The 13,791-nt window shown below is 35.5% G+C and overlaps 2 protein-coding genes across 3 annotated transcripts in view; both read left to right on the plus strand.

Moving 5' to 3' along the window:
* Window positions 1-10,784, plus strand: part of LOC117124516 (sodium/glucose cotransporter 4-like) — a 30,051-nt gene extending 19,267 nt beyond the window's left edge. The window contains exons 5-13 of the mRNA XM_033270755.1: window positions 1,359-1,464; window positions 2,931-3,011; window positions 4,869-5,077; window positions 5,765-6,008; window positions 6,347-6,497; window positions 6,739-6,907; window positions 7,764-7,979; window positions 8,311-8,434; window positions 8,815-10,784. Coding sequence (XP_033126646.1) covers window positions 1,359-1,464; window positions 2,931-3,011; window positions 4,869-5,077; window positions 5,765-6,008; window positions 6,347-6,497; window positions 6,739-6,907; window positions 7,764-7,979; window positions 8,311-8,434; window positions 8,815-9,011 — 1,497 coding nt within the window. The 3' untranslated portion in view covers window positions 9,012-10,784. The remainder of the gene's footprint in view (window positions 1-1,358; window positions 1,465-2,930; window positions 3,012-4,868; window positions 5,078-5,764; window positions 6,009-6,346; window positions 6,498-6,738; window positions 6,908-7,763; window positions 7,980-8,310; window positions 8,435-8,814) is intronic.
* A 1,979-nt stretch (window positions 10,785-12,763) lies between these two features.
* Window positions 12,764-13,791, plus strand: part of LOC117124509 (LIM domain kinase 1-like) — a 34,434-nt gene continuing 33,406 nt past the window's right edge. Inside the window, exons 1-2 of one of the 2 annotated variants that reach the window (XM_033270740.1) lie at window positions 12,764-12,821; window positions 12,921-13,008. In XM_033270740.1, coding sequence (XP_033126631.1) covers window positions 12,803-12,821; window positions 12,921-13,008 — 107 coding nt within the window. In that variant the 5' untranslated portion in view covers window positions 12,764-12,802. Of the gene's footprint in view, window positions 13,009-13,791 lie in introns of both variants that reach the window. The other variant, XM_033270739.1, reaches the window with a different exon arrangement.

Here is a 13,791-nt window from a genome sequence, read left to right on the forward strand (position 1 = left end):
CCCTAAACCTAAATTACAGTATTTTAAAATGTCATTTTATTACAGAGCCACCTCCTTTCTTAACACTCTTCCTTTTAAATGCAATATATCTTATTCTAATTTTAAAACCAAGTTAAAATTATATCTCATAGAAAAGCAATATAATTCTGATTTTAACCATCACCTTGTAATTTTATAATGAATTTTAAAGTTTATTGTATTTTTAATGAATGTTACAATGTTTATCCAATATTTTATTTATTATATTGTTTATTGCAAGGCTCTGGTTAAACAATGAAATGGTTGTGCGCTGACAACTCTCAAGAGAGGATATTAAGAAAGAGGGTAAGCAAGGCCCATGGGCCGCGTCCAGAGGATTCATACCTTGCTTGATATGGCTAATATAGATAAATGACATGACTCTTATTACTAGTCTGAAGGACCCCTTAACGGCTATTTATCGATGATGACAGCAAGAAAAAATACTACTTTGCCTAGCTATTCCTGTGCTAATCAAGACAATAAAGCTAGTCACACCGCTCACCTCACATTGTGGGTGATCTGCAATGCCAATTCTAGACTTGCCACAAGTCTCTTATGTTTTTTTTAAAATTATTTTTTACATTCTGGATGACAGCGCCACCAATGAGGAAGTTAATTTATGGACGGAATAAAAGAAATCGTGTACTGTATGGGACGCCACTTAAATCATGTAAGGCGCGCACTAAGTGCAATAAAACGTGAGAGGCCCAAAAATTAGGACCTGGAACCCAGGCTATGCCAATGCCGGTCTTTTAATGATGACGTCACACATATTCATTGGGTGATGTGACGTAATGCCATTTACCGTACCTTTAGCAGATGAAAGTAGAAATATGGTACCGTATCTCTAGCCACAGCATAACTATATATAAACAACATATACACACAGCAGAAATTTACAAAATACTTGTACGATCATGTAGCAGACAGTTAAATTTACGCTAAAAGATCGATTTTAACACTTTCAAAGAAGTAAAACAACGTATGAAATCTATAACTTTAAAAATAACATCCTGCGTTTTCATCCAGCTGCTTGAATGCACTGTACACGCGAATACATCGTGATTTACGAGAGAACTTCTTTAAAACAGCAGCTGACTCTCAATGAGTTAGTAGATGACTCTCAATGCGTTATAGTAAAATTATGCTTATATAAAGCTGTCCCTGCTGCCTGACCAAAATTTGTTGTACTGTACCAATTGTAAATGTGTATTGGTCGAATAAATAAATGAAATCAATGAAATGAAAAAAAAAAAAAACAATCTTGAGTTTGATTGACAGTTCCTTTATTGTATTAGGCCATAAAGCAACGAAACATGCCTCCTTCTCCTTCACAGGTCGATATGTATGCTGGTGCACTGTTCATCCAACAAGCATTGGGGTGGAATCTATATGTGGCCATTGTTTCACTTCTATTTATTACCGCCATCTATACAATTGCTGGTAATGTTTAATGCATGCTATATATTTTGTCCACTTCTATGGTATTTGTTCTTCTTCTAAGGAACATAAACAATCAATCAATATTAGTTCGTGTCGTATGCGTGCATGCGGACGACGTGCATTGATATTCATGTTTACGTAAAGATACTAGAAATATAAGATAGAGCACTCGCATAGCAAAAATTAAGCTCTTTGAACTTTTTTGGATTCCAAGGGCTACCTGTTCTCTCATTTCTGTGACTTAATTTTTTTTTTTAGCTAAGATTTCATATGTGTTTATAAATATATTTTTTATGCATATTTCTCCTTTTTATGTATTTGTTTAGTTAAGTTTGTACCTTTTTATTTACGAACGCACCGATTGGCAACGAGTGCCACCGATCTAAATTAAATATATTGGTCATTGGTCCAGACGTACGCGGCGCCCTTCTCTTTTTATAATGCAAGTTTTCTATACTTGGTACAGACGTATAGGGCGCCCTTCTGTTGCTAGGTACACGCAAAGAGTATACAACTGAAGACAATATTTCGTCATTAGAAGTTATTTAGTATACCTTTATTCGGAAAATTAATCTCAAAAACACGATATTTCAACCTCCGCAAACGGAGATTATCATATTTCCGTGTATTTCACAGTTGCAGAAGTCTTTTAGATCCAGCCGTACGAGGCGACCCATTGTTTGTATTCCCACCATGCATTTCGGTGGAAAAGTTTTTTCTGTGGCGAACTCTATCTTGTGTTTCTAGTATATTCGGTAAAGCATGGTTTCCCTAAAATAAAATACCTACCGGTACTCGCCGCATTACTCTTGATTGATGGGTCGAATGGTGGAGACTCGCTCTCGGTTGCAACAGAGACAGTGAAAACAATGTTGCGATTTTATGGAAACCAGGCATAAACAAACTAAAAAAATAAGTAGATATTGCTTGTGAATTTTAGTATTTAATAGTACTGGTCATACCATTGATTGGGCTCTTTTGCCTCTTCGTTTTTGATGATTATTTTATTGGTGATTGTAAAACAAAACGTATTAAAACATTTAATCTGCAGGCTGCTTTCTTTTGTATGTAAACAAGTTGACCATGATTAACAAATCATTGTAGTGGCCATGATGATGGCCATGTGTCACTTTAATTGATGTGCTTTTAGCAATTATTATAAGTCAATCGTAATGTCATCACTGTAACTCCCAATGTTATTTTGCTATCCCCAACCGTTTTTTCTTGCATTAATCTAACCTTCGTATAATAATTTTCCACTAGTGTAAAATGATCTTAGTAAAGCAGCTTATGAATATCAACCCTTGTAGAGTATTGGCATTCATATAAATACATTAATCGCATTTGATGAACACTTATGATTTTACTTGTTCTAAATATAGGCCTAAACAGGAAAATCACGAATCATCTATTATGAATAATACTGATTTTCTCACGTAACTATACGTTATTTTCCTAATAAACAGGTGGACTAGCGGCTGTGGTTTATACAGATGCGTTACAGACGTTTATCATGTTGGTGGGATCAGCAACCCTTATGGGATTAAGTACGTAGGCATCAAAATAATCTAAATCACCGTCATCAGATCACCATCTTGTAACAGCGCCCTCTAATAAAGTTTTAAGTTTCTACATGAAGAGTTTATTTGAATTTCAAGTTAATTGCCGATAATTTGGTTGTCACAGGGTCCTGTGTCCATCCCTGCAAATCAGAGTTTTTCTCCCGTCTGATAACATATAACCAAGCCTAAAAGGAAACCAATTATAGCCCATCAGTCATAATAAATTAGCCTCCCCAAAGGAGCAAATCTCCGGGGAGGCTTGTTCTTCATGTTGTTGTCGTTGTTGGGTAAATTGTTTGAATATCACGATAACTAAAGCTTGTTAAGTCTTTCTGATTTCAAACTTGGCAGAATGTAAGCTGGTAATAAGAAGGCGGAGTCTATTGTTTTGGTACATGTGGGAACAGGAGATGTGTATAAGAGACAGCACTCTCAGGGGCGGATTTAAGGGGGCCCCCCCCCCTTTTGAGAGGTAAAAAAAAGAAAGAAAAAGAAAAAACGATAGCCCAGAACACCTCAAATGTTATTTTCGGGTTTGGGTAGGTTTTGTACAAGTTAATAAAAAATAAAATCCTATTGTTTTTGGCATGTGTGTGTGAATATGCTAATTGTCATTTGCATAATTAATATTTCACTAATCAGGTAATTTAGACTAGTTGCCACGATAACTAAATTTTGGTAAGTCTGATTGGTTTCAAACTGTGCACAATGCAATATGGTGATAAAGTGAAAGAGTTTATTGTTTTTTGTACGTGTATGACCCCATTCCCAGCAAGATTTCAGTATACGGTATGTTATAAAGGGCCCCAATGGAAATAAATTTTATATATTGTAAAACTTTCTTCGGTTACCCTAGGAATTAATGTCTTATCTTGTTCTTTATCTTTTATCTGTTCTTTGTATTTGTTTTATTTTCAAGTAATCTTGATTTTAATTCCTGAATAAAATGAAATGAAATGAAATAGAGATTTATAAATGTAATACGAAATTGCTAATTTAACTGAATTTAGACATTCCTAAACATGAAAGAAATGTAAAATAAAACTGAAATTTGATTTTTTTTTTGTTGCGTTCCACACAAAAAATACATGCGGATCCAGGAATTTGAAATAGACAGGCCAGGAAGGGTATTTTCACAGATAGAAGATCTATACTACCTCAGCCTCACCGTTGGGGCTGAAGTAGTATAGATCTTCTATCTATCTAAAAAAATCTTTTTTTAGTGAAATTTTGCCGGGAATGGGGCTTGCTCATTTGCATAATTAATATTTCAGTAATGAGGAAATTTACGCTAAATACCATCATAATTTCCATAAAAATTTAGTTGAAATATTTAATCTTTGCATGACGAATCCAACTCTCAAGCCGGTTTTCCACTGGACAAATTTATTCGCGCGAATCGAAGGCGTCAGTTCGGTTCCTGAGCTCTGATTGGTTGTGCACATTTTTCCCTTCGCAAAGTAGAAACAGTTCGAACTACCAGCTTCGCTGAAGCGAAAACTTCGATATAAATGTTAATGTGTATGTTAATGAACGACGCTTTCGATTCACGCAAATACATTTGCCTAGTGGAAACCGACTTCGTGTAAGCGCTAGACAACGTGACACCGTATGCTGATTGTCGGTAGTAGCAGTTACTAGGCAAATTCAGAGGCTGTAGTCTTATTTTACATTTTTTTTCGTGTTTAGGAATGTCTAAATTCAGTTAAATTAGCAATTTCGTATTACATTTATAAATCTTTATAGCATACCGTAATCAAAATCAAAATCAATTTTTCTTAACTGAAATCTTGCCGGGAATGTGGATTTAAGATATTTTCTTACACTTCCTTGTTTGTACAGGCTTTGCAAAGGTGCCGTATAATGAACTTCAGGTAAAATATTTCCAGGCAATTCCCAATACGACGTTGGATAACCCCAATACTTCATGTGGTTACCCACGGGAAGACGCATTCCATATTTTCCGGGATCCATTGCATTCAGATCTGCCATGGCCGGGAATGATCTTTGGGATCACTATCTCATCCATCTGGTACTGGTGCACTGATCAGGTGAATATGTCACTTGCTTTTGTATTATAACCCCCACCTCTCCAAATGAGAGGTGAAGGGTATTGCAGTAGCGCGCATCTGTGTGTGTGTGTGTGTCTGTCTGTGTGTGGTGTGTCATTCCGGGGGTGGGCCATTATTTTTTACTGTACTGTACATAAATATGGCACAGTAGGGCGAGGGTTTGTAATCTCAGATTATCTTGTTTTCTTTGTTTTACTGTATTTTTCTTGTTCAGGTTTCGTTAAGACAAGCATATTGGCACCCATTTTTGTAAATTGTATTTTGCAAATGATCGTTTTGTTATAAAAATCATTATATTTTAATTTTTAACGGAATTTTATGAGTAGACTTGACCACAGTAACGAATATGAAACGTCAATTGTGAACTGGGTATCCAGGATTTAGAGTGGTTCTGGATATAATTTCTAAGCTAGAAGCGCGTGCTTAGTTTGAAATTTTGCTATTTTGTGCATTAAGTGCATTCTAGACATTGACAGATTACATTATACCAAATCCAGGTCCATATATTTGGTGTTGGATTCAAATTCGCCAAAGGTAGTATCGGTTTCCAACAACCTCTCTTTGGTACATAATGGGCCCAAAACACCTGATTAACTATTTCATGTCCTCTAGTCATTGGCTCGTAATGATTTCATTTTTTTGTTTCAATTTCATGCAAAACTTTAGGTCATTGTCCAACGTGCTCTTGCTGCTAAAAATCTAAGCCACGCCAAAGGAGGTTGTGTCTTCGCCGGCTTCCTCAAGGTTTTACCGATGTTTTTGATTGTGTTCCCGGGTATGATCAGTCGCGTGCTCTTTCCAAACGAAGTAGCTTGTGCCACGCCAGAGACTTGTATGGATGCATGCGAAAGCGAGATCGGCTGCACCAACATTGCTTTCCCTTTGCTTGTCTTGTATGTCATGCCAGTGGGTAAGCTTGTCATGATGACAAATATAATGGCAATGATAATGGTGACGATGATGGAGAGCATAATGATATTGATAATATATTTTATATTGACAAAATTAATACGGTAATGAATGATGATGACGATTATGATAAATAGTGGTGGCCCTGATAGTGAATGGTAGTGATGATAATGAGGAGGATAATGGCAGGATAATGGTGATGTGAATACAGTGATGATAATGATGATGTAAATGTGTTTGTATTTATTTTGATGGTGCTAGTGATGCTATGTTTCTGATAATGACGGTGGCATTTTATGTTACCTAAAAATTGTTGGTATATTTCTGAATTATCCTTAGGTCTTAGGGGATTGATGATTGCTGTTATGTTGTCAGCATTGATGAGCTCACTGACGTCAATCTTCAACAGCAGTAGTACGATATTTACCATCGACATATGGCGTCGAATCAGGCCTCGAGCCAGCGATGCTGAACTTATGATCACTGGCAGGTAGGTATTGTTTAAAACATGCGCCCCCTTGTTATCGTGTTAACAGGCCCTCATCTGAATTGTTCGAAAAGGTGTTAACGTATATTGTAAAATATTATATTGTCACAATAACTGGAATACCGAACGTACGATATACCAAAAACTAAATTTGAAGACTTTCAATAACACGGGTTGAGTCTTCATAGAATATATCATTAGTGACGCCATAATAATATACACTTCTTTTTTTATTTTTACTTAGAATCTTCATTTTAGTGATGTGTGGAATTAGTATACTGTGGATTCCCATTATTCAAGCATCCCAGGGCGGCCGACTGTTTGATTACATTCAATCTATTACCAGTTACCTCTCACCGCCGATTTGTGCTGTCTTTATACTAGCAGTAGCCTGGAGGAGAATCAACGAACAGGTAAGTATCAATATTATATTATGTAAAAGTCTTTAAAGTTTAAACACCGGATAACATTGAAGAGCTTACCTAGCAAGGTTTCAACCACTGTTGTGGTCTTGTTCACGGTGACGTCATCTGATGTTGTAACGTCAGAACGGTTTTCGTCAGTGGGCTTCGTTAGCCCCACGCCTATTACTCTTTATTGGTGTTGTTCCATAAGGCAGGGAGATTAAAACCACCTGCGTTACTGTTCTTTGGGTTTGTTAATTTAATACAGATTGCCTCTTTAAACACCCCCCCTCCCCTCCAGTTCAAACCATCTTGGTTCTATGCAGGACAATGTTATTGAAACCATGCTCGGGCGACGGTGCTCCATAAATTGTGATTTAAGACGTTCTTCAAAGTTATCCAGTGTTTCAAGTTTAAAGAATGTTATTTTTAAAAGAGTTGCTGGCCGAGCGGTTAAGGTAGGGGCACTGCAACCTACAGCCATAATATAATATAAAAGCAAGTCACTGTAAGAGGTAGTCCACACCTCGAGCGCTTTGAGACCGTCTTAGTATAAAGCGCTATATACATCTAACTATATTACATTACATATAATTAACATCCTGAATAAATAAATCTTCATCAAACTATAGATTATTATAATAAGTTTTGGTCGAATGCTCCACATGTGAGGAACTGAGGTGGATACCTTCTTTATGGGCGGATATTCCTCATGAGTAAAACTACTCCAATCCACAGTTTAATTATGTATTTGTCGAGTTAATATCTGTTGAAGAATTTAATAAAAAAATATTAGTATTTTGCTGTTAGATTGGTAAAAATAGTTTTTAATTCCATATTCACAATATGAATACTGTAATCGCAGGGAGCCTTCTGGGGCTTGATGAGTGGACTTCTTGTTGGTCTCATTCGCATGATTTTGGATTTTGTCTACTCGGCACCAGGGTGTGACGAAGAAGACGACAGGCCAAATATTATAGCCAATGTCCATTACCTATATTTTGGTATACTGCTTTTTGGCATCTCTGGAATCGCTACTATTGTAATAAGTTTGATGACGGAACCAATTGACAAGAAATACGTAAGTATTTCCATCTTGTGCATTCCCCACGGCTGCAATATAATAGTAAGCCCTCTATTGGTGAATGGTCAGTACTTAGTTTTTGCCAACTTCTTGTTGGTGGATCCACATGGTGTCGAATATAATATAAATAAGGAAGGAAATATTAAATATTTCAATAGGTGTAATAATATGACAGGGTTGTGTTGGGATTTAGTCTTACGAAATTAATAATATTTATTACTTTACAAAAATACCCAAAATCTCATTGATTTTACTTATTTTTAACTGTCCCTATTCTTGCTATTCGAAAAAATTAATACTTGTAATCATATTTCTGCAAAATTGATAGCTTGTTCGTCTCACGTGGTCGAGCCGATTCGATACAGCTGCAAGGGAAGATATCTCGGTTTCTGACCACGAAATGGTAGAGCCCAATAAAGAGAAAATGCTCAGCAAACATGATGAAGACGACGGTAAGTATACATCCTACTTGAATAACCTATTGTTTAAAATATGAAATTGTATATTTCTGTTGAGGTTAGTGGTTATTCTGTACAGTGCATATGAAGAACATCTCCCATTCTGTTCTCTTATGTGTAAAAACGCATTACACAAATTGGTTACGTAACTCTTCTGTAGGGGCACTATGTGAAAAAGTTTTCCATCCTCTTCACTCATTCCTTTTTCTTTTTGAGCATTTTTTTATTTACAACTGAGCCAGTAAAACACAGAAAATACTGTATCTGCAGTAAGAGTCTAGATATACGACTGTATGCGCATTTGGGCACTTTGTTTTTTTTTTTAAATCTTTAAAATATATAGGTATTGACCAATGTATTGTTTTCAATTCCAGAAGATGTTTCATGCGCTCGCAAGATCCTCGATTGGTTCTGTGGTACTGGTAAACCTCAACAAGTTGGAGACGAAACTGAAGAAGATGTAACTAAAGATGTCAGTATCCATGAGGGAAGACGCGACCAGATTATCCTCAATATCGGCGCCTTCCTTCTCATGTTGACAAGTGTGTTCATGTGGTCCTATTACGCCTAATTTCAGAAACGACTAGCATTCTATTTGGTCATTTCATTTTCTTGTACAGACATTTCAAATATATACATTTTGTCACCATTTGTTTTAGTAAGTTACATATTAAAATATCGTTTGTGAATGCCATCATAGATGCTAGTACAGGGCTTTTAAAGTCACCTTTCTAAGAAGCTAAAAAGAAAAACGATAACATAAAATGGCAAAAACCTAAAATAAAGTAACTTTATTTCACAATTCCATGTTACAAACACAGTCTTCAATGTAACTTTATTTCACAATTCCATGTTACAAACACAGTACAAATTGCATTTTTTCTTTTGTGAAAATGGGTATTTACAGAAACAAAGCGCTTTAATCGTAAAGCCCTTACAGAGAATAATTAAGAGTAATCCGAAATAAATAAAAGAGAAGCAAAAAAAAACCAAAATGCAATAAAAGAATAAACAAGCAATATCAATAAAAACCTATGTTTCATTAAGGAGTAACGACTGATGTATGGTTTAAGATAAATATTTCAAAAATGAAAAATAACATTTTGCCCTAAGGCAATTACGTATACCAAACATGGTGCGACCCAAGCTCAATCAAGCATTAACACTTGGTGTAACTCTCAACTAACTTATCGTGAAGCTTTTGTTTAAATTCCCCTATACTGCTTTGTGTTTTGATAGCCTTGGGTAGGTCGTTCCATACTTTCGGACCTCTGTAGGTAATGCTCTGTTTACCTAGTTTAGTTCTCTTAAGTGCAGTACATAAATTGTCTTTGGTCCTTGTATCATAACTACGTTTAGAGGAATTAGTGCTAAAGAATGAGTCAAAAGTATTAGGTACCTTCCCTCGATATAATTTCAACATAAATAATGCAACATGTTTCTGATAAAGATCAAAAACATTTAATGTTTGGGTACGAGCAAATAATGGCAAAGAAGGGTGTTGTTAATGTGCGTGTTTTATTTTGTTCATTGTACCTAGCACTTTTGAAACATTCTTAGCTACTGTATTAACATGATGTGAAAATGAGAGATAGTGTCTTCAAAATACACTCAGAGAAACTTTATTAGTTTAACCCGTTTTGTAGCGTTATTATTAATAAATAATAAGGTTTGATGTGTCAATTAAAACATTTCTGTTTCTAAATATCACATAATTTGTGGTTAGCTTATTTGCTTTGAACCATGTTCATTTAAACTTTTGAACACTCTTTCGATATTTTTGTGTTCAAGAAAAACGTTTCTGTCGTCTGCATACATAATAACATCGGTTTTTCTTGCAGGCAATCGTGATATCATTTTTATAAATAAGAAATAGCAAATGAAAAAGCAAATACTTAATTCCTTGTACATTCACAAATTGTTTTCTGCCTGATAGGTAACCTGAAAACCAATCACAAAATTTGGTGAGATATTTGAAAATACTGTACTCCAATGATTTATTTTCGATTGCAGAGATACAGGTTTTCACTTCCTAAGACCTTCATTTCTGAAGAAAAAGAAAAATCCATTTTCTTTTCGACTTCCGTAATTGTGTCGCTTTTGAATGTACAGTAATAAATTTTTCGTGTTCCGTCTGTTTTAATTCAGTGTTGACAATTATTTTGAGCAGAGTCTTTTGATTCCCAATAATCGAGTCTAGCTTAACCCTGACGAAGGTTTGGAATGTTTGAATTTCCCGCCTCAGTAAACCACAGTGAATAAAAAAGGATTGCCAATAAATCTTGCAAATTGGATCCTAGACAAGAAGGTACATTAAATGCAATACGTAATAAACATTACAATATATTTTATGTGGGTTAGGTATGTTTTCGCATTTTGAGTATGATAGTGTGATATATTTCTTTTATAAAACATCCATATCAAATGTGATGTGTAATATAATTGATGTTTTACAAGATAAATTATCCTGCTCTGGGTACTTAACTTATTACTTGGGATCGAGTGCAGAGACTACTCACACCAGACTGGATTCTTATTCATGAGTGACCTCCGACTCTGAGATGATGACAACTAATGGCGTATCTAAAAGTCTTGAATTATACACATCTAGATGTGTATAAGAGACAGGTTGAGGAGCGCTAATACGCAAAATATAGTGATTTTTAACTACTTGACCGTGATTTTTTGGGTGGAGGCACTGATGACAACACGACAGTGACCAATCCGGATGGACCTGACTGATCATTCCTCTGTGGTACCTACTACTACTAGTACTCAGAAAACACATGCTTCTTAAATAGATCAATTCTTTTCATTGATAAAGTATTGGTATAGTACATTGTACGACTGCAGTTAGTAGGCAGGTATATTACTGTATACTGTACCAATGTGTTATTACTGAAATAGAGTAAAACAAAAACACATTTTCGCCGCTGTAGCTGGGCTAGTCGGTCGGTTGTCATCATTTCAGTGAGTAAAAGGTCTTTCATGAATGTTGATATTTATGAGAAATCTTTCAAAATTAAAATATCCGGAGCAATCCAGTCTGGTGCAATGTATGTAATCAAAATGTCAGTGCAGCGCCCTCTGCTACCTAGTGCGCATTAACACTTGAAGTGTGCATACAGTAATGTAATATAAATTACATTCATGTTTATACTCCATTGTATTAAATTGCAAATCATTGTGTATATTTAGAACAAAATTAGCAATTAAATTCTCAGTGAATGTATTATAATAAATATTATAGAATCGTGTTATGGATATTAATTTCTTTTTCAACTTTAACCGCTGTGACACTAACAGCAATGCTGATTTAACTCGGTTAGTAGAGTACCCGAACGGTAATCGGAAGGTCTTGGGTTCGAATCTCGATGAGGACATACGTTTTTCTCAATTACTATTTATTATCATCAATAAAAATATTGAAATGGTAATAAAGTAGGCCTATCATGGCTGTTAATTGCAGTGAATTAAAATTGCGATACGTATTCATAACTTGGGTTGTTTGCAGAATTTCATAAAACATGTGACTGAAAATAAAGCTATTTTTATCGAGTATATAAACTTTTGTGCTTTTTTTTTATGATTGTTGGTTTTTCATTTATTGAACTGTATAAAGTAATTTAAAGTAGCTATACCATTTGTGATTAGCTAGAATGTATTTCATAGATACTAGAATTATCTGGTAAAATATATTCAATAAATTTTGAGTAAAATGGTTTTATAATTTTTATTTCATTAACATTACCGTACTTAACTGTTACGATATGAAAAAATAACCAAAGTAAAAACACTTAGATTAAAACAAATACATAATGGATGGGCACAAAATATTTTCAACATGATTACATATAACCTGTACATTTTACGTATACATGTAGGCATGAAAATAGTCTTTCTCTGCGAGCTAATAAAATCCCGAGATTTTTCCACTTTATTATCCAGGTATCGAACCTAGGTTTCAATGGTGAGTACTTTATAACGACATCAACATCAGTAAATGAATCAATTTGCATCAAGTGGCGGATCCAGCAATTTGCCGATTTGGGGGGGGGGCGGGGAGGTAGGCCTAAGGGAAATGCCTTCCCTGACCACTGCTGGTGCCACCACTGTTTGCATCCAGAATGACAGGATTTAATTGCTTATTAATCAGCTAATGTAAAGTAAGATATCATGTAAAGATAAATCTGACGTTTGAAAATAGTACACTTTGCATCGTGCCAAATTCGAGTTGTAATCAGATGGATAATACTGTATCGTCTTAGTTCAAAAACTTGACTACGGGAACCAGTGCACCGATATTGTTGCTTCTATAGAGGACGACCTTCATACGGTTAGTAGAAACGTAAACAAGACCAAATGGGAACGAAAGGGATCGGTAAGAGAGAATGCCTAAATCATTGACTGTTATATTACTTTAAAATGGACCGTGATAAGATTAATGTTAATCTAGAACTTTGTACAATATCTGTTGTAGGGTCAATTTGTGCCGCGTGTAAAGAAGAAATTAACGACGAGGAAGTGGTGAAGGCACTTCAGACGGATTGGCATGTGAAATGTTTCAGGTAGGTACAGGCATTGGTGGTGTCTGTCAGGGGCCACCTGGTGTAGTGTGCATCAGGTAGCTGTTGGTAGTAGTATAGGCTACCGGAAGAATAGAGAGTTATTTACAGTCTTGCGAGCAGCGGGTAGGCCAGGTTCTTACCAATAAAAACCACATTTAGAATTATTTTAAATAACAACATAGGGCCTATTTCCCCTTGCCAAATTAAATGGTTATTTAAAATCTTTAAAATAAGAGATGACGTTTTTAACCCATTTATTTATTTTTTCTCTATGACCCATCTTGTGTCATCTGCTTCCTGACCCTTGTCACGGGGCTTTCTGTGTTGAGACGGAGGGACAAGGTATAAGTTGGGGGGGGGGCGTGGCCACAGAAACTTTAGGTATTTGATGTCAATTAATTAGGCCACAGAAATGTTGATATACAGTGTCTAATTAATTTAAACATTGTCTCAGTGGTCCTCTTCGCCAGGTAAAGATATGAAGATGTACCTATATTTTTTAGAATTTTAATTGTATAGTGATTGCATGCTTTTAGTTTTAAGTGCTGTAGTTTCAATAACAATATCAACTTATCTCCCACATTTGCTCCCTGCCGTGATACAATAATGTCCAAGTTCAGAATGTACAGTACCAGACAACTCAAGTGTACTGAGAGGTAGTCAAATTGTACCCATGTCTTACATCCTATACATTATAGTCTGGTTGTAAAACTGCTGAAATGAACTTTAGCGGGAAAAAAGTAAAGGAAAATTAATTTTTGGTTTTTCTGAATCAGCATACCC

This window comes from Anneissia japonica, unplaced genomic scaffold (assembly GCF_011630105.1).
Source record: "Anneissia japonica isolate Jap-2015-1 unplaced genomic scaffold, ASM1163010v1 scaffold287833_len2544123_cov190, whole genome shotgun sequence".
NCBI lineage: Eukaryota > Metazoa > Echinodermata > Crinoidea > Comatulida > Comatulidae > Anneissia > Anneissia japonica.